At 46.2% G+C, this 21,671-nt stretch overlaps 1 protein-coding gene across 1 annotated transcript in view; it reads left to right on the forward strand.

Moving 5' to 3' along the window:
* Positions 1-21,671, forward strand: part of LOC144122164 (uncharacterized) — a 115,077-nt gene that overhangs the window by 13,684 nt on the left and 79,722 nt on the right. The window contains exon 2 of the mRNA XM_077655739.1: positions 7,032-7,128. Coding sequence (XP_077511865.1) covers positions 7,042-7,128 — 87 coding nt within the window. The 5' untranslated portion in view covers positions 7,032-7,041. The remainder of the gene's footprint in view (positions 1-7,031; positions 7,129-21,671) is intronic.

A 21,671-nucleotide genomic window follows, 5' to 3' on the forward strand; every position in this document is an offset into this window, starting at 1 on the left:
CGGAGCCCTCCACTATGGCACCTCTTTCTTCCTTTCTTCTTTCACTCCCCCCTTTATCCCTTCTCTTACGGCGCGGTTCAGGTGTCCGCCGATATGCGAGACAGATACTGCGCCATTTCCTTTCCCCAAAACACCAAAGCGTGCTTGTGGCCTCGAGCGCGTTTGGTTCGCAACCTAGTGACTGTGTCGAATTAGGCCTAAGCCTCTTATCTTCTTTAATCGAAACGATGACCCCACACTGAATTTCCGTGACAATCCTTCCACACAAACCAAATCCACAGTGATTGCACACGCATGTAAGCTCTACGCTTGTCATGCTGTAGGAATTAAAAAAAAGTTACCAACAAGCTCTACAGACCGCCCTGAATTGTGTAATCAGGACATGCAAACAAACACAAAACGTAACATGGACCGAGGTGCTTAAAGAAATGGCTTGGGAAGGTTGTTAATTACCGTTTTGGCAATGACTCTCTCGACCAGGTGGTACATCAAAACTTCAGCAGAACAAAGTCAATGGACGCAGGGAACTGGCTAACCAGATGCAGCTGATGACAGACAGTAGCGAGACAGCCAGGTCCTGAGGAGCTTAAAGGATGCGGGAGACGAGGGCAAGGTGTATGGGGGGCGATGGCGGTTACATGGAACTGACTAAGGGAAAATCTTCCTTCATTGGCACCGCCGAAGATGCAAGGGATCTAAATCTAGCTCAGAACGATCTCCCATGGCTCCGGACCCTGGTTTTAGACACCTAGAAACCCGGCCCACCTCTTGCATCGCCCATCAACAGCAAACTAACCCATCATTGGTTTACAAACTTCATGGCACGCCCTCCAATTTCGGCAAGGTTCAAACCCTCTCCCTGAAATACACAGCACATCTAAATTGCTATAAGAAAATGTAATTCCGGGAATGAACCCTCGAAATGCTTGGGCCAACAGGTTTACGTGCCACGCCCCATTCTCCCACAGTATTACTCAAACTCTCTCCCTTAAAAAGTAAAAAGAGAAACATATGAAAATACATCAAAACATTCCCATGCGGCTCCCAGCTTTACGCCAATTACCGATATTCAACCGATCGCTACCGCTGCGAGTAGTAGACTACTCGTCTTCGGGACGACTGTTGACAGGCGTCCCCGCAAAATCTGGAAAAAGGCGCCAGCCTGTCGTTGCTGCCTCTGAACACGCTTCAGCGTTTCGTTAGGTGGTGGTGGTAGTGGTTTTATTAAAAAATAATAGTGAAACGGAAGGAAAAGATTTTTGCTAGCCCCGGCATCTGCCATCGATACTGAAGCACCTGAGCTGGGGCAGCGGAAATAAAGGATAGCAGGCAGAATGTAGAAATGAAATGAAAGAGGTGAGGGGACAGGAAGAGAGGATAGGGGGAGAAGTAATATGTACAAACTATTTACACAATAAGAAATGTTTCGTTAAGCAGGCCCGCTTCTCGGGACCCGTTGGTATGCCCCATCCTCTGACTTCGACGCCGTCGCGGCTTAGATGTGGCGTCTGCTTGCCGCGTCCGCGCTGACCATGCGCTATGCTACGCTATCACTGCGGTGGTTTCCTTAGACGGGCGAAGGGGGGCGGGCGGTTTCGGGAAAACGTCTTGGCTCCTTTCCTCTGGCTCGGTCTTTGCCTTCGCCGGTATACGCCCGCTTTCCTCGCCATGCACGCTTCCTGCTGACGGGGATTAACAGGGAAATCGCCGCATCTCGGTGCCGGGCTGTCGACAAACCCTCGGATGGTTCGAACCTCGGCTTTTTAAGCCCTCGTGTTGAAGACATCCGGGTCAGTGGCTGCAAACCATGGATGTAAGAAGAGGGAACTGTCCCCAGGGAGCGATTAACATTCTTCCCTGTCTGTTGGATGTGCCACGACTCAAGTAGAAGCCTCCTGTGCGGGGTTAGCTTCGGTTTCCAGTACATTAGTGCCGTCAACGTCCATTCGGTGGTCGCATGCCTCGCAGTGTTCGGCCGCAGCGCTGCGGTCACGGTTCATTTGTCGGACGTCCGCTTTGTGTTGCCTCATTATTTCTGCGAAGTTCTTCGTTTCCCCTATGTACGATTCCGGGAAGACCGAGCAGGACATTTGGTATACAACCTCTTGGGCCCTTTCTTTTGGGTTGACGGCCGTTTGGGGGGGGGGGGGGGGGGGGGGGGGGAAGGCGTGTCCGATGTCCCGATGGTGGTAGTCGTAAAGCCACTCAATAGACTGTGCGTTGTTAGCACCCTTCTTTACCGAGAATGCGTGCCAGCGTCTCGCTCACGCCTTTCACGTATGGAATGCAAAACGTTTCCACTTCTGGCGTGTGTTTCTTCCATGCACATGCACATGCAAGGGTAGGGTGGAATTCAAGCAAGTTTTGGTTAAGACGACTCCCATTTCTTGCATATTTGTTTTAAAATCAGCGACAACAGCAATGACACATCGCTTTGAGCATGCGGCTCGAGGACGGTGTGTGATTCGTTCCGCAGTGTCGCCGTGTACCCACTGATTTCTAATGGGTAGAAGTTTTCTCGAAGCCTGGCGCTTGGTTTCTTTGAGTTGAAGTGCTCGGAAAATGGTCTTCCACCTAACATTGTGTTGAAGAAAACACTTCAACACATTGCGCTTGGTGCGAGGTTGCCAGTGCGCCATTAAAACTCATCATCAGCAAAAGAAAACATTTCTAGGCAATGGATACCCAAGATTCTTCACTCGATGTATCATCTAAAACTGAAAAGGATGCAACGAAAACAACTCGATATGCTTATGCTAAGGACACGCTGGTGGCAAAAACGCGTATGCAGTTAGTACGTAAAGAGTGTCTGCGAAACCTTGGCCAGTGTTCTCAGAAAGGAAGGGATGCAAACTACACACAAGCCGGACATCATTATCGGAGGCCTCCTGTGCCACTTCAAAGACAGTCATCCCACCCCAAAAAAGGCCTAGAGGCGCCAACTCGAATGGCCCTTCCTGGGCGTACGCGCTCAGCGTCCGCGCTCTTAGCGTAAGCCGAAACCGGTCTGCGTATGCGCACTGCAGGAGACGCCAGCAAGCCTATGTGAGGCGTCCGTGCTAGATGTCGTCATTAGCGCGCGGGCGCTCGTGTACGCGTTGGAAGGGGGGTCCGGTTTATAACAATGGAAGGATCGCCGGGCTCTCGGTGGCTCTTTTCTTCATGGCTTGAAGCTATTTCAGGTTCCCCGAACTTTTCTTCGCGGTTTAAGTTGTTCTTTCATCGCCCCCCAACCCCTTCTCTCCACGGCTTGAAATTCTCTCCATCCGCTCGACAGGGGAAGGGAGCCAGGAACATGGAGATGCATGGCACATTTAAAAGTCGCTGGATCGTTCCGTGGAAACGGCTCCCTCTTCTGACTCCCGCGGTTTGTGCGCTTAAAAAGCCGCGCTAACTCCCCGGGAGTCACACATCCAAGAAGTAGTAGTTTGCCAACAGCTTCAGAGGCAACAACAACTGACGAGAATACAAAAAGGAAGCTAAAAATGTTGCCGGCCCAGCGATTGCTATCTAATCCCTCAAGCACTGGAACTGCAACCGGTGGAATTAAAAGCAAAGAGAGAGGATAGCGAAAAGTAGATAGGAGAGCGGCAGAAAAAAAAACGAGGGTAGGTTGGAACTTATGCAAAAAAAAATATGTTCGCGCCACTCGTGCGAAAGTGCTTATGGGTATTGTTGCACATATTCGCAACACGGTAAATTCACTGCATATTCAGGGCCGCGAGCATGTAGCGTCCTGTCGCTAATGAATCGCGCTAGCGGCGCATTGCACAAACGGGTTGGGTGGAGCGCCGAGTCACCGTACTGGAGAAAACCAGTAATCTTTTAAACATCGTGTTATCCGACAATAACTTCTGTTCATTTCTTAGCAGATTTAAATTATAATCAAGAACATTTAACTAGAGTTTGACTCTTGATTGCTGCTCTGGGTAACGGCGTAGTTACTGGCTTGCCGAACTGGTGGCACACTCTTCAGAATAGTTCCCAGCATGCCACTCTATGAAGTCTTCGTTAGCAGTTCATCCTTCACGTACATCTTTGACAGAATTGCCGAAACTAGCATCGATTACAGCAATGGTAAACCCCTTCTCGACGGCGAACGATCGAATCGTGAGAAGCACTTTACCAACCTAGACAAAAATGTGAACTACCACACTACTAATTGTTACATTGAACAAATAACCTACTGGCATAAAACGCAGCATCAGGTTTGCCGCCTCTTATGTGCAACACATGCAACATTCACTTCAGCGCATCCTTGCTGCACTTGCACCACATCGACAAAAGATTGGAAGAGCTTTCTGCTATTGAGGCTAATAACATGAGTGTTGAAATGTAGACATTAAGACACGATTTTACAATTTTGAATGCACAGTGCAAGAACCATATACAAGTATCGGTGAGTGAGCTCTAAGTATGAGCGTCCGGGAATTACAAATTTCACTGCTTGAACGAAAGTACCTAGAAGATTCATTGCTTTGCACTGTTATTGCGTACGCAATTCCACTATCACCTATGCCGGTGTGGTCACTGTACGCGCTTAATGAAAAATGTACCTGTCAAGCAAAAGAGTCTTCTTATAATTTCCTCTATATACCTCATAGAAGGCACACGCTTTCTTGTAGCATTTTATGTAGCAGCCCATGGCCATAGCCTCCCTCCGATGGGGGCACTTTTGATAAAACTGCGCATTCGTACGGCAGGCTCAACCTCCCAAAGCAACCTACCAAAGCAGGGACACTGTAGCAGGGCACGGCCGGAATCGAGCCGCCTCCGCTACTCGAGCCCGGCCGCGAGCAGGGACGTGTGCCTTTCCAACGCACCGAGAGAGGGCGCCACACGTTTCATGAAAAAGCTGATGATGCATGATCAATAGTGAAATAGCGCAGGAAGACTTTTACGCCATTGAAATGTAAAACACCTTATACTTCCTTAAAGGTAGGACATTACCCTACGTGAACCTGCTAGAGCTTGTCGATATATTTTAAAATAGGTCTGTAGTGAGCGATAAATTGATGTCAAGTGGGGTATTTTTCAGGACCTCGCCATAGGCTCCATGCTGTCATAGATCCTTGCTCATGGCAAACGCAATATGTAAGCTACATCGATGAAACTCGACTAAATGAAACTTTAAGATGCATTTAACATCTTGGCGAGAGAGCTAATTTCTAACTGTTATGCGTGACGAAATATCAATTTTTATTTTTCGTCGCCATTGAGTTACGCGCCGCCGCGCCGCCGGCTGTCGCGAGATGGCGCGACCGGTTTTTCGAGGCGCATGGTCCAGAATCCTGGGGATGAAATGCTGACGTCATATGAGTATGAAGAGTGGATGAATCGAGTGGCACGGTTTTGGACAGCTTCTAATGCATTAATTAAATAAGTTTGGTGCGGGCTCCATATGCCAGAGGCGTATTCTAATTTTGGTCTGATGAGCGATTTATATGCGAGTAATTTTACGTGTTGAGGGGCAAGGCGGAGATGGCGCTTGAGAAAACCAAGTGTTTTATTCGATGCTGAAATGATGTTGCCAATATGGGTGCGCCAAGATAAATCATAAGACAAGGTGACTCCTAGATACTTATAAGATGATACTGAATCAATCGAGGTGTTAGAAATGGAATATTGGAAGCGATGCGGGCTATGGCGACGAGAGAAGGATAAGAGTTTGCATTTATTAGGATTTAGGGACATGAGCCAGTTGTTACACCAATTAAGTACGCTGTTAAGATCGGTTTGAAGACTAAGTTGATCACGAGAGTTATTAATAGTGCGGTAAATAACACAGTCGTCAGCAAACATTCGAATACTACAGGAAACGTGGTCAGGTAAATCATTAATATATATTAAAAAGAGTAATGGACCGAGTACAGATCCTTGCGGAACGCCCGAAGTAACCGGGTCAAAGCAGAAAGTAATTTCCTGCCAGCACTTGTGTTGTTAAGCAACAGTGCCAGAATGATTGATTTAATTAAAGGGCAAACAGAATTTTTCTTGGTGGCTTTCAGGAGAAGCACCTTGCTGGGAGTAGAAGAGCAGTTAGTAATGAGAAACACCAGTTGCCTCTGCACCATTGTTGCAGCTAACTGGAATTTGGCTGAATCTTCTGGCTGTTTAATGCCATGCCAAATATGCTAAAATTTCTTTGCTTTGTGAGGATATTGGCAAGTCTGGTAAGGGTGGGTGCATGCTGGCTAGGGGCCTTGCGTTTCCCATTAGGCCAGTCCACATGAGATGTGGACACCAACTGCGTGAATGGCTGGCCTGCAGATGCAAACTGCAATTGCAAAACTGTGTGAGTCACTCAAGGCTCTGCATTTTGAATAAGCACAAACCTTATTTCGCCTTTCTTCTCTTCAAAGATGAAAACAAAAAAGATGGATGACTCCATGGTTGGCTTGTATTGCAGTGCCTAACTGCCCTGTGTAAATGCACTGTTGTGGTACTTGGCCTGTATTGCTGCATGTTTTTTTGGCCATATTCTGTTTCTAATCGAGCAGTTTTGATTTCCCAGCCCTGCTCTTGGGCCTTGTTTGTTTCAGCTGTAATCCGATAGCATTTAGCTGTCTTGCGAAAACCACCTGGTTTCTCCGTAATGATATTCCCTGATTAGTGGAGAGGGTTGTGACATCATCAACACCGCTGAATTTGAAAATGTGAGGAACAGAACATTCTTGTATTATCATATGGGGTTATATCTAACCACATCCACTAACCCATCCACCAGTTCCCACTAATCCACCTGAATCCATTATCTGGGGTGCGCCTACCAAAATTTTTGGGGTCCTTTGGAGTTTTCGGGGTTGGGCCAACTAACAAATGCTATTGCATTTTCTTCTTTAAGAATGTGGTTAAGAAAGCCCTGAAGTTTATTATTCATCATTTGCTTTGTAAATGTGATCTAATGTGAGTCAGCAAATGGTGGTCGCACAGATGAAAGAACGGTAGTGCTGCAACAGTGTCATCCACAGCTGCTGAAGATAGCCACTGCATTGCGGTGGTGGTGTTGAGTGTGTTGCTCTTCTGTGCAGGCCATGGGCCATGGATGCCATGCTGCACAGTCCCTGGGTGCAGGCTGTGCCTGACGCCATGCCCTGGGGCACCTACCCGGCCGCCAGCGCCACTGAGGTGGGCCGCACTCCTCTCTCTCACTCTCCCTGGGGCAGAAAAGGCCTCCATGCACAGTGGCAAGTGCAAGAGGTTAGCACAAGCGTCCGATGGCCGTAACAGCAGAGAAGTGCTTTGCAACCAATGGCTGTCCACTGAACCACTCCAGAGACTCGCGTTATCAGCATGCTCATTAAAAATAGCACTGCACATTTTTTTACATTCTGCCGCTCGGGTGATCAGTCACTTGTGCTAATCTTTTTACTTTGCCACTGTGCATAACAACTGCCACAGTTGTGGGATAAACAGGAGCACCATGCTGGGTTTCTTGAGTATAAGTGCCAAGCAACAGACACGACAAAGCAGCTTCACGCTCTGACGAAGGGACTCATGTGAGCTTGGAAAGGCAAAGCTGGGAAAGTAAAAATGCCGCACAGAGACTGCACTAAACTAGCAGAGAGTAGACCTAAATGTCTACTTCACCGAAAGTTTACTTCGGCTGATTTTGTGCTCGGTATAGTGTGCATGCTGTGAACAATATTTATTTTTAATATTAGGGCCGTGAAACATCTAGTATTTTAGTTAGAAGCATCCAAAAACCTCTGTAGCAGATGACTCAAGTCCCCTAGCACTGTGTTGCACAACTAACAAGGCACTAACATGCACAACTAACAAGCCGGACTGGAAATGACGGCCCCGCAGGGGGGCGCCTGCAGCTTGCAGGCGTCGGTGAGTGGCGACACCGCGGGTTCCCGAGCATCCGCAGGGACATCCCCACAAGGGGATGATAGTGAACTGTGCATCACCACGGACCCGAGCACCCGCGCCTAGCCATGCGTGGCATCGCCGTGTCCGGGTAAAAGGGGATCATGGTGGTTGACTCGATGCAGAGCGTTTGGACCTTTAAGGCCCCTCGGCGGAGGCAACACACCACTTTGGCCCCAGCTTCCTGTAGACGGCACCTCCGGCCTGAATGGCTCCCCAACTTTCAAAACCTGATCGCTCTCTCAAAAGAGGGCGGAACGAGGCAGACAACTTCTTTCAAAAAAGAAAAGTAAGTTTTCCCAAATATCATGTGATCCACAGTGAACAACAAGATAAACAGGCAAGAATAATATCCCCCTTCCTTGTGTCAAAGTGCTTGACTGAAACCTTAGGCATTGGTTATAAGCTGTCATAAATGGCCAGTGGCGACTTATTGCTCGAACTGTGTGACAATGTCTAACACTCTAAGCTCTCCAACCTAACATCCATAGGGGAAATCCTAGTCTCCGTGACTCCTCATCATTCACTTAACACTGTCCGAGGCGTAATATCGAAAAATGATTTTCTTCACATAACTGAAAAAGAAATGCTCGAAGGGCTCATCGACCAAGACGTCATAGATGTCCACCGAATCAAAATCCGGAAGGACAACAAGGAAATAGACACAAAACACATGATCCTGATGTTCAACACCACCACCCTGCCCGACACAATCGACGTGGGATATTTGAAAATCAATGTAAGACCATGCATACCAAACCCTCGCAGATGTTTCAATTGCTAAAGGATCGGCCACGGCTCACAGAACTGCCGCAGTCACAAAACTTGCGCAAAATGTGCCTCGAATGATCACCAGTCTGATGTATGTGACGCAGCCCTGCGCTGTGCAAACTGTGAAGGAGAACATGCTGCATACTCCAGGACGTGTTCGTCCTGGAAGAAAGAAAAAGTGATAATCACCATAAAGACAAAAGAAAACATTTCATTTAAAGAAGCGAGAAGGCGTTTTGCGCTTACAAACACATTCTCTTTCACAGCAAAACAAAACTTTGCTGATGTGGTGCGCAGGGGCGTAGCACCACACAGCACTCCGGCACCTGCCAAGGCCGGAGTGCTGTGTGGTGCCCCAGGCAGGGCCAGCGAAAGCTGCCCTGTCATTGCCAAAGCAGGGAGCGCCGGTCCATGGGTCGGCATTCCGCAGGACCTCCTCCTGTCGGGAGAGGCCTGAAACAACACAACCGCGGCTGCGCGGTCCTCCAGCACCTCTGTTGAGGTGATGGATACAACACCCACTCCGCCTCCATTACAGCGGCGGAACAGCCCTCTTGAGCGGAAAAAAGACTGGCCCCTCATAACGGGCCCACCACATAAGTAAATCCCCTTTCATTTCCTCTCAAAAACACAAACATGGCTTTTTTAATTCAATGGAATTGCAGAAGACTTATGCGGAATTACAGTGACATAACACATATTTTAGGGTCAATGTTACCCATAGTTTTATGTCTTCAGGAGACCAAACTTGGTCCACAACATGTGCATATCCTGAAACATTATAAAACTTTTAGACGCGATCGTGAGCAGGCAAATCGACTCTCGGGAGGCGTCGCAATTGTCATCCAAAGCGGCGTCCCTGATCAAGATGTCAAACTTAACACAAAACTTGAGGCAGTTGCAGTTAGCGTCGTTACCTACAAAACAATAACAGTATGTTCTGTATATCTTCCCCCGCACATCACATTAACAATCGAAGATTTAGAAAGCCTGATTGATTAACTGCTGGAGCTATATCTGGTAGTTGGCGATTATTGATTAACTGCCGGAGCTATATCTGGTAGTTGGCGATTTTAACGCTCACTCCCCTTTTTGGGGAAGCGAGCGCTGCGACTCTAGGGGGCAAACAATAGGAGATTTTATCCTCTCAAATAACATCTGTCTTTTAAATGCAGGAAAAGCCACTTATTATTGCCCAAGCTCGGCAAAAATGAGCTTCCTCAATTTAGCTTTCGCATCACCATCACTTTTTAACAATTTTAAATGGGATGTTTTAAATGACGCTCTCGGAAGTGATTACCTACCTATTATCATCAGCCTCTCATCGTCTACTCCAGTCATCCCCACAAGACCACGGCGCTGGAAACTTCACCTCGCAGACTGGTCACTTTTTACAGCTAATGTCACACTAGAAAAAGAATTTTGTGAAGACCTCACCGTAGACAAAATTAACGAAAGGTTTACTACATGCATAATATCGGCCGCTACACTAGCCATACCACAAACAACAGGACTCGTACACAAAAAACATAAAGTATGGTGGACACAAGAATGCACATTAGCAAAAAAACAACAAAATAAAGCTTGGGGCTCTCTGCGTCGGTATTCAACAGCGGAGAACTAGATCGCTTTTAAGAGGGCCAAGGCCAGAGCGCGATTCGTTCGAAGAAATACCGAAAAATCCTCTTGGCAGAAATATGTGTCCTCGATAAACAGCTCAATAACCTCAAAAATGATGTGGGAAAAAATGTTCGTAGATTCAGTAGTGACCATACCCCTTTTACACGCCCTCTATTGACTACACCTGGGACACAAACATCATTAGAAAAACAGGCCAACATGCTGGTTGAGCATTTTGCTGAAGTTTCCAGTTCGTCCAATTACACAGACATGTTCCAGAAGCACAAAGCAATAGCAGAAAAACAAGAACTTCCATTTGCAGCAGGTATGCACGAGGATACAATCAACCCATCACACTGCAAGAATTGAATAGGGTATTATCTTCGGGTAAAAAGACAGCACCAGGCCCAGACAATGTGCATTACACTATGCTCGCCCATCTCTCTGAGGCTGCCCTGCAGGCATTGTTGAAATTCTTTAACAAAATATGGGCAACTGGGAATATACCTGAGGAGTGGAAGAAAGCAATAATAGTACCTTTCTGAAACCCTGAAAACCACGAATAGTCCTAACACTTACAGACCGATAGCCCTCACCAGCTGCATTGCTAAATCTTTCGAAAGCATAATAAGCATTACACTGACCTTCACACTTCAATCTCGTCGACTCTTACATGTACATCAATGTGGATTTAAGAAAGCATGCTCGACCACTGATCACCTCGTCCGCCTAGAAAACACCATCCGGGAGGCGTTCATCCACAAACAGCACTGTATCGGGGTCTTCTTCGATTTGGAGAAGGCCTATGATACCACGTGGAAGTTCGGCATCCTCCATGACCTAGCAGAGCTAGGGATCCGCGGCAGGATGCTGAACTGCTTGAACGACTTCCTGACCAACCGCACATTCAGAGTCCGTCTAGGAGCAACTCTGTCAATGACATTCACCCAAAAGAATGGCGTTCCCCAGGGATGCATTTTAAGTACGACACTCTTCATAGTAAAAACGAATTCTTTGTCCAAACTAATAAAAATGGATTCAAATTCTCTCCTCAAAAAACAGTAGCTGTTCAGTTCTCATTACGACGAGGCCTACAGGTCGATCCCAATCTGTGCTTGAATCAAACCACACTGCCATTCAAACAGGAACATAAATTTTTAGGCGTCACTTTTGACAAGAAACTTACTACCACACATTAACAACCTTAAAAAGAAAGCATCCCAAGCCTTCAATGTATTAAAGGTACTCTCGCGAAAACGCTGGGGGTCCGATAGAGCATGCCTATTACAAATATACCGCTATTTGGTGCGCTCCAAGCTGGACTACGGGTGCATAGTATATGGTTCAGCAAGAGCATCCTACTTGAAACCACTGGACCCTGTTCATAATCTTGGTCTGCGCCTGTTAACTGGAGCATATAGAACATCCCCGGTAAATAGTCTTTATGTTGAAGCTAATGAGCCACACTAGACAATAGAAGAGTCACACTACATGCTCGTACATCCTAAAAACCCGCTCTCTTCCTAAACATCTCTGCTATCCCATTGTTACCAAGTGCCCATCTAGAAGATTATTCATAATAAACCATATTTTATCAGGCCACTAATAATGCACTTTGAAGATAAACGTGGAGAGTTTGCAGTGCTGGACGCCCTACCAAATATTGCACAAAGACATGAATATCTGCCACCATGGTACAGCCTCCCTTCGGTGTGTGACTTCACACTGACACACGTAAACAAAGAGGAAATGCCACATGAGCACATACTACAAGAGTTCTTTGCCCTACAAGAAAAATATGACACCTAGACTGAATTTTACACTGATGGCTCAAAAACAGAAAGTCATGTCGGAAGTGCAGTAATTCAAGGAAAAAATGAAAAAATGATACGATTGCTACAGTATGCATCGGTATTTACTGCGGAGTGTTATGCCATCTTTGTAGCCATAGAACAAATAGTAAAACAAAACATAAAAATAGCATCATTTACACCGATTCACTGAGTATGCTCAAAGCGATTCACTCTACAAGTGCTGCTGAACCCATAATGGGAAAAATCATACATAACATAGTTAAAATCACAAAGCAAAAACATAACATTACATTCTGCTGGGTTCCTAGCCATGTTGGAATTTTAGGTAATGAGAGAGCAGATGCTTGCGCAGCACAAACTCTAATTGGTCATATAAAACAAGTTAACATACCACAGGGGGATTTTTCTAATTTACTGCACAGTAAACTCAGGAATAAGTGGCAGGTTGCATGGGAAGAACAGACAAACAACAAACTGCATTCTATAAAACCCGTTTTGGGAGAGTGGAGATCATCTAAACATCAGGAACGTTTTACAGAAGTCATTTTGTGTCGACTACGCATTGGACACACACACCTTACGCACAACTTCTTACTGACAAAAAAAGACAAACTTCTCTTCGAAATGTGTGGCGATGAACTCACGGTAAACCACATTTTCGTTGTTTGCACAAAACTGGAACAACTGAGGAAAAAATATTTCACAACATTCTACAATGAATACATCCCACTACACCCCATGTTACTTTTGGGTGATCAAGCACTGGTTGATTTTTCAAGCATTTTTAAGTTTCTCAGAGAAGCCAATGTTTTAAACAAACTTTAGATATAAAAAGCGTAACCTTTAACAAAAGCTCTAACCGTGTGCTTGGCGCATCATAGCCTCAGTTGCTTTTGCGCCGTAATTAACTAACTAATGGAAATGACGCACCATGAAACGCTGGTTTCAGGCGTTCTCAAGTGAGTGAGCATTTTTTGTAGGCCCTTTTTCTGGCGTGTTTCTAGGTCTTTTCACCGTGAAGCTCGATGGTCTCCAAGAAAATTTAACTGCTGGCATCATATTGACATAGTGTGTGGCTGCGGAAAGGAATGCGAGGAGTGCGGAAAGCACCATTGTACCCTTTCGGCGACTGCCCTTTACACCTGGTCTCGAAAGCTGGTGTCAACTGTCTGGAGTTCAGGCTTTGACGTGAATTCTCTTTTGTTCATAAAAGATAACAAAACGTTGGTGATTGACGCACTTCTCCCTCGTGCTAACCCCTTTTGTGGGCAGGGCTCTGTCAATAGACCTCTCCCGCTCTACATTGTCAGAGCACGTGTGTGTTTCTGGTCTGATCGGCAAAGCATGCCACATACCGATGGGGCTATAATTGTGAGAAAAAAGACTGTGAGGTGTCTCTAATCAGGAGAATAAAGATAATGGGGGAGCGCTGGTCACAAGCTAGCTTACACGGTTCAGAAGCTGAAGTGAATGGCTTTGCTCTTCGAGCAACGCCCTTTTGACATCATGTTGTTTACACCAGGCAGAGGTCTAAGGAGGGGTCTGCTTCTTCTGGAAAGGAATAAACATGCATGTGCTTATAGCAGGTGCAGCTCTACCTGATGTGCAATAATGCCGTTGAATTTCTTACTTACTGCCTCATGCCGTTCATACTTGAGGTCGAATATAGAAAGCTTCAGCATTACAATCCGGTATGTTTCCACAACCTCAGAGACCTGAACGCATTTGAATGATAATATTTTGAAAGGAAGACAACACGTAATTTTGATTATATGTTCTGCATTATTACCATGTCGTTCTGCCCAGCTCTGTGGTTGAAAAAATCATAAGAACTTTACCGTCCCTGCAGTACATGGGCTTTAATTGGTTCTAGGCAAATACAGTAATGAATGCAGTGCATAAGACTTTGTTGATTTGTAACCGGCATGTATTTTGCAATGCGCAGTGACTTGCTTGGCTAAGGCACGCAAAGATGAACCAGACCACCATCGGCACTGCATTGATGCCATGGTTGTTGGAGAGAAAAATGTATACCGTATTTACACGATTGCAAGTCCTGGGACAGCGAACTGGGACAGCGTCCTGCCGTTCATCACCTACGCTTTCAATACTACGCGCCATGAGACTACTGGCTTCAGCCCCTTCTGTTTACTATACACCCGCACTCCACGCTACACCCTGGACACCATATTGCCATTTTCTTCCGAGCCTCATGAAAATCCCTCCATCGCCAAGACACTTTGTCTCGCTGAAGAGGCCCGATGTCTTGACCGCCTTCGTATCCTCGCCTCCCAAGATCGGTTCAAAGCGCGCTACGATGCCCATCGCCGTCACGTCACTTACAGCCCTAGTGATTTGGTCTTGTTATGGTGGCCTGTCCAAAAGCGGGGACCATGCCAGAAACTGCTGTGTCATTAAGATGGACCCTGTGTTGTTATTGAGAAAATTAGTGAGCTGAACTACTGCATAGTGCGTCTCACGCCAAGCGGCCGTCGTTCTGCACGAACTGACGTGACTCACGTTGCCCGGCTGAAGCCCTGCCATTCGCGCAGTACTTTTTGACTTGCCCAGCAGGCTTCAGCTGCGTAGGGGGAAGTGTGACGCCCATGAAGAGGTGATGCCTTGTCTATTTGGTCGGCATCTTCGTCGGCATCGCTGAGTATGCAGAAGAGGAGGAGAACGAGGTGGTTGGTTGCGTCTCGTCCTGGCAGCACCAGACAGACAGACAGAAGCTGACATAAGTAGCTGCAGTCTCATAACAGTGACATCTGTGGTTTACAGGGCGGTGATGCAGATTATAGAGGACAGACTGCAGGCTTGGGTGGAGAACGATGGGGTGATAGGGGAGCTACAAAATGGGATCCGGAAACAAAGGAGGTTGGAGGACCATCTGTTTTCATTGACGCAGTGTATAGAGATTGCTGAAAAGGAACACAGGCCCCCATGGCTAATATTTCTGGATATTAGGGGAGCCTGAAACAGCATTATTCAAGATCATTTGTGGGACATACTGGGCACATTGGATGTGGAATTTGGAGTAATTAATCTTTTAAAACATAGATATAAAGGTAACAGAGTGCTTATAGAATGGGGAAAAAAATGTATCGGGACCTATATAGATACAGCGGGGGCTTAGGCAAGGATGTCCTCTGTCTCCTTTGTTGTTCATGTTGTACAGTATGGTACACTGTGAAAGGGAACATGTGGTCGCGTGAAGTTGACTATCCGCGAGGCGCTGCTGCGGAAATCCGGAAGGAATTCCGAGCTGATTATGGTCCAGAGTTTTTTTCGGCATTTTGTCCCCGTGCATGGATCTCATTTTTCACACCCGCAACGCATTGATTCGCTGCTCTTCTCGATTCGACCTCTTCTCGCTGCTGTATTGGCTTTTTCCATTCTGTGGTCGCGTTTTGTGCGAAATAAGCAACATTTTCTCTGGACTAGATTATCCACGTGTCAGTGCCTTGGTTCACTTGCCACTCAACACGTACAGTACACGTTGAAGTATTGCCTAGAAACCGCTCCCAGCTTGTGATGAGAATTTTGCACTTTGTTGATAACACGACGATCCAGAACTTGGAAGGACACCCTCAACCTCTTGTGCGAAAAATCTGGCGGGTATATCAGGAGCTGCTGAAGAAGTATCGTACATTGCACGTGCCTGAGCGCGACGTAAGTGTCGGCAAAAGCTTGTTGCTTTTCAAAGGCCAGCTTAGTTGGAAGCAGGAAAGAGAGCGAGGTTCGTCATCAAATCATTAGGTCCGTTCGATTCGCTGCACCAGTTCTGTAAAGTTTTGAAGTGGTGCTGCTGAGGTGCCGCGAGTGTGCAGCGCCAGATCCGGCAGTTCAAATGCAGTTTGGCACTGGCTGTTTCCAAAACGAGTAGTCGAGTGCTAGCCTTGGCGTCACCAGAAAATTGTAGTCAGTGCCCGAACTGCTTGAAAAATTTTCAAACACAACATCGCAGCGAAGTGCTGCCATGAATCAGCCTCGATTGATGCACGTGCTCCCCGCAGGGAGGTGCCTGCAGCTTGCAGGCGTCGCGGCGGTGAGTGGCGACACCGCGGGTTCCCGAGCATCCGCAGGGACATCCCCGCAAGGGGATGATGGTGAACTGTGCATCACCACGGACCCAAGCACCCACGCCTCGCCGTGCGTGGCATCGCCGTGTCCGGGGAAAAGGGGATCCTGGTGGTTGAGCTGATGCCGGGCGTTTGGACCCTTAAGGCCCCTCGGCGGAGGCAACACACCACTTTGGCCCCAGCTTCCTGTAGACAGCACCTCCGGCCTGACCCGACCGGAGGAAATCGGCAGTCGCCTTTTCCTATCCTCCCCTAAATCTTTACCTTTCCTACCCCTTTCTCACAACTCTCCTGTCTCCTACTCACTTTTAGTTTCTTCCTTTTCTCCCTGGCGGCGAGGGTTAACCTTGTGTGGCCAACCACCCTGAGTTGCGTCATATTGGGTTATAGTTGAGGTGTACAGCTTGCGTGGGCAGGACTTCTTGCAAGTTCCTGTCCCGTCCCCTTGTTGGACTCCATGGTGGGTGGCTGGCACCACGGCCGAACAACATACTTAATCTATGGCAAACCTTCTCTCAGCATCTGATCGCCCCGATAAAAGGGGGCGGACCGAAGCCACAGCAGAGTTCCTGCAGAGAACCAAAAAGAATTGTGCTAAATATCATGTGATGCATTCTCAAATCCAAGAAAAACCAGCTCGAATATTGTCTCCATTCCTCGTGTCAAAATGCTTGACAGAATCCTTAGGCATAATATACAGAGTCAGCAAAATAGCCAGTGGAGACCTTCTACTCTAACTTGACAACGAAGCACAGCATGCAAAGCTCCCAACCATTCAATCTATTGGGGATGTTCCCGTGACCGTCACTGCACATCGAACCCTGAATACCGTCCGTGGCGTAATCTCCGACCCGGACTTCCTCCACATCACCGAGAAGGAAATGCTAGATGGACTTTCTGAACAAAACGTCGTCAATGTCCAGAGAATCACCATACGTAAAGATGATAAAGAAATTCCTACAAAGCACTTGATCCTAACATTCTATGCAAGCACACTACCTGAGACAATAGAAGTGGGATACTTGAAAATACAAGTCCGACCATACATACCTAACCCTCGCAGATGCTTTAATTGTCAAAGATACGGCCATGGGTCAACCAGCTGCCGCGGTCATAAAACCTGTGCGAAATATGCCTCGAAAGAACATGCAACTGAGAACTGCGATGCAGTGGCCTCCCTCTGTGCCAACTGCGAAGGCGATCACCCTGCTTACTCCAGGTCTTGTCCAAGATGGAAAAATGGAAAAGAGATCATAACTCTGAAAACAAAGGAAAACATATCATTCAAAGAAGCTAGAAAAAGGTTAGCACTTACAAACCCGTTTCCATTCACTTCAAAGACAAACTTCGCGGATGTGGTGCGCAAGGGCGGAGCACCACACACGGTTCTGGCCACTGCCAAGGCAAAGCCTCTGGCAGGGAAATTCCCGCCCCCGGCAGACGCGGCGAAGGCTGCCCTGCCATCCGGAAAAAAGGGCACGCCGGCATTTCAGCCGGCCGCCCTCAAGGCTTCCCCCAGTCGGGAGAGGCCTCTAAACTGCACACCCGCGGGTTCTCCGCGGCCGTCCAGGGCCTCTAGTGAGGCAATGGACACAACTCAAAACTCGCCCCCGTTACAACGGCGGAACAGCTCTCTTGAGCGTAAAAGAAAAGACAGGGCCCCCATTACAGGACCCTTAAAAACTTGAACAAGTTCTTTTTTTAACTCGCTCAAAACTTATCCAACATGACATTCCTAATTAGTTGGAACTGCCGAGGACTTTTAAGAAATTACAGTGATGTAACTGATCTTTTAAACTCTTTTTCCCCTGTGGCGTTATGCCTACAGGAAACGAACTTAGGTTCTAAACATACAAACATTTTAAAAAAATGCCAAGTCTTTCGGTGTGACCGAGAGCAAGCGAGTAGGCTCTCTGGAGGTGTTGCGATTATCATCCAGTCTGGTTTTGCAACCTGTGAAATCAAGTTAAAAACCAAATTTGAAGCAGTTGCAGTCACTGTTATTCATTTTAAAACTATCACAATATGTTCCATATATCTCGAGCCACACCAAACAGTTACACTTCAAGACATGGAAACACTTCTAGAACAGATACCAGAGCCATATCTTTTAACCGGGGATTTTAATTCGCACTCTTCTTTCTGGGGAAGTGAAGAAACTGACACTAGAGGCCACGTTTTGGAAGATTTTATTCTATGCAATAATGTCTGTCTGCTAAATTCGGGAAAACACACATATTGTACCCCAAGCACTGGAAAAATGATCTGTTTAGACTTATCGTTTAGTTCACCATCTGTTTTTACTGATTTTAAATGGGATATTCTTGATAATCCACGGGGAAGTGATCATTTACCAATAACTATTAGCCTGTCATCCTCTCCGTCAATCATTCCGAGCAAACCTCGTCGTTGGAAGTTACACTTGGCTGACTGGGTACTGTTTCGTGAAAATGCTAGTCTGAAGAAACTATTTTCGGATGATCTAAGTTTTGACGAACTAAATATGATTTTCACAACCTGTATAATTACTGCTGCACGCATATCTATTCCTCAGTCTTCGGGCGTAGTGAGACAATGTCAGAAGCCGTGGTACTCACAAGAATGTAAAGAAGCAAAACGGAAACAAAATTAAGCATGGGGAATTTTTCGTAGGTACCCTACTCATCAAAACCTTGTAAATTTCAAAAAAGCAAGAGCCAAAGCGAGGTATATTCGTCGAAGTGCCGAAAAAACATCATGGCAGAAATATATAACATCTATAAACAGGTCAATAACATCGAAGAAATTGTGGGAGCAAGTTCACAAAATAAATGGCAGCTACTCTCCCTTCACAATCCCTTTTCTCACAGGCGCAGGCACACAAACAAGTATTAAACAACAGGCTGACGTTCTAGCGAAACATTCTTCTACAATTTCTGGTTCCGCACATTATACAGAGTCATTTTTAAGGCACAAAAAAAATAGCTGAAAAACAAAGACTTCCAACAAGTGGCGGTTCGAACGAGCCGTATAACAGCCTAATTACACCCGAGGAAATACATAAGGTACTGTCGGCTGGCAAACAGACAGCACCCGGCCCTGATGAAATACATTATGAGATGCTGGCACACCTTTCCGAAGCATCAGTAGAAGCACTTCTAAAATTTTTTAACAAAATATGGAAACTAGGAAAAATACCAGAGTCCTGGAAAAAAGCAGTTATTGTGCCATTACTGAGGCCTGGAAAGCCACCCACTTCCGCTGCTAGCTACAGACCCATAGCACTCACAAGTTGCCTCGCCAAATCTTTCGAAAGTGTGTTGAATATCAGGTTAATGTTTACCCTCGAAAACCGTGAACTTCTCGACATCTACCAATGCGGGTTTAAAAAAGGATGCTCGACAACTGACCATCTCGTGCGCCTTGAAAACACTGTACGAGAACCGTTCATACACAGGCAACACTGTCTAGCAGTATTTTTTGACATGGAAAAGGCTTACGACACTACCTGGAGGTTTGGCATTTTCCGCGACCTAGCAGACCTAGGTATCCGTGGAAGGATGCTGAACTGCCTGAAAGATTTCCTGTTGGAACGTTCGTTTCATGTACGCCTGGGTTCAACACTTTCCGAAGAATTCGTTCAAGAAAACGGAGTACCACAGGGGTGCATTCTGAGTACCACGCTCATTGTTGTAAAAATGAATTTCATATCGAAAATAATTCCGAAGTCTATCATGTATTCTGTATATGTTGATGACCTTCAGATTGCATGCACATCATCCAACTTATCAACCTGTGAGAGACAGGTACAACTCACATTAAACAGACTAGCGGTTTGGGCAGACAAAAACGGGTTTAAGTTCTTCCCACAAAAAACAGTTGCAGTTCTTTTCTCGCTCAAAAGAGGCTTGCACAGTGACCCCACCCTACATCTAAATGAAACTATGCTACCAATAAAACAAGAACATAAATTTTTAGGCATAACATTCGACAAAAAACTAACATTCCTGCCACATATAAACACCATCAAAAAGAAAGCCTCCCAATCCCTGAATATATTAAATGTACTGTCACGAAAACGCTGGGGATCTGATAGAACATGTCTTTTACAAATCTATAGGTCTGTAGTACGCTCTACTCTAGACTATGGATGCGTTGTGTATGGGTCCGCGAGGCCTTCATATCTAAAACGACGGGACCCAGTGCATAACCTTGGTTTAAGACTTTCAACTGGTGCATACAGAACATCCCCCATAAACAGTCTCTATGTCGAAATCAATGAACCCTCCCTTACAGAGAGAAGAACTATGCTCACATGCACATATGTCCTGAAAATCCGTTCCTTGTCGAAACACCTCTGTTATTCCATAGTTACAAACTGCACCTCCAGAACACTATTCAACAACAAACCCCAGTCAGTTCAACCTCTGCTGCTCCGCTTCGAGGATTGTTGCCAAACTTTAGGAATACTGGATACCCTTCCTGATGTCGCCTCAGGGTATGACCCACTGCCCCCATGGTACAGCCTTCCCACTGTGTGTGACTTCACGTTAACACGATACCGAAAGAAACAAACGCCACACGAGCACATATTACATGAATACCGGGCACTACAAGAAAAATATGCGAACTACACAGAGTTTTACACTGACGGCTCAAAAACAGCAGATTACGTCGGAAGTGCGGTAGTGCAAGGAAACTGGCAAAAGATAGTAAGGCTACCAAACTGTGCATCCATTTTTACTGCAGAGTGTTATGCTGTCTCTGTAGCTGTAAGAAGAATAATAAATAACAGTTTGGAAAAGAGCATAATCTACACAGATTCGCTTAGTCTGCTAACAGCATTACATTCCAGAAATGCAGTCGAACCCTTAGTAGGAAACATAGTACATAACATAGAAAAAGTTACAACACAGGGACTTATCATAAAATTCTGCTGGGTGCCGAGCCATGTTGGAATAGACGGCAATGAACGAGCCAACAAAAGTGCTGCACAAGCTCGCAGGCGTGAAATTAGAAAAGTCAGCGTGCCCCACAAAGACTGCATGAAATTAATACACAGAAATCTGAAGGCTAAATGGCAGACAGCTTGGGATAATGAAATAACCAACAAGCTGCATTTCGTAAAGCCTGCCCTCGGCGAATGGAAGACATGTACACACCAGGAACGTTTTACAGAAGTAATTTTATGTCGTCTCCACATCGGACACACACACCTGACGCATAATTTCTTACTAACCAATCAGGACAAGCCTCTTTGTGAAAGATGTGGAGACGAGCTCACAATACACCATATTTTATTATCATGCCCAAAACTCGAAAAACTAAGAAAGAAGTATTTTACTCAGTTTTACAACCAGTGCATCCCATTTCACGCTGCGCTGCTCTTAAGTGATTATGCAATTGTTGATATGTCTTCTGTTTTTAACTTTTTAAGAGAATCTGGTTTTTTTGATAAACTGTGAATTTCCCACTTGTCGTTGACACACCTCGACCACTTTCTCTCTCCTGAGAAGAAGGCCGAGGTGTCTTA

The sequence above is a fragment of the Amblyomma americanum genome, chromosome 2 (genome assembly GCF_052857255.1).
Source record: "Amblyomma americanum isolate KBUSLIRL-KWMA chromosome 2, ASM5285725v1, whole genome shotgun sequence".
NCBI classification, from domain to species: domain Eukaryota; kingdom Metazoa; phylum Arthropoda; class Arachnida; order Ixodida; family Ixodidae; genus Amblyomma; species Amblyomma americanum.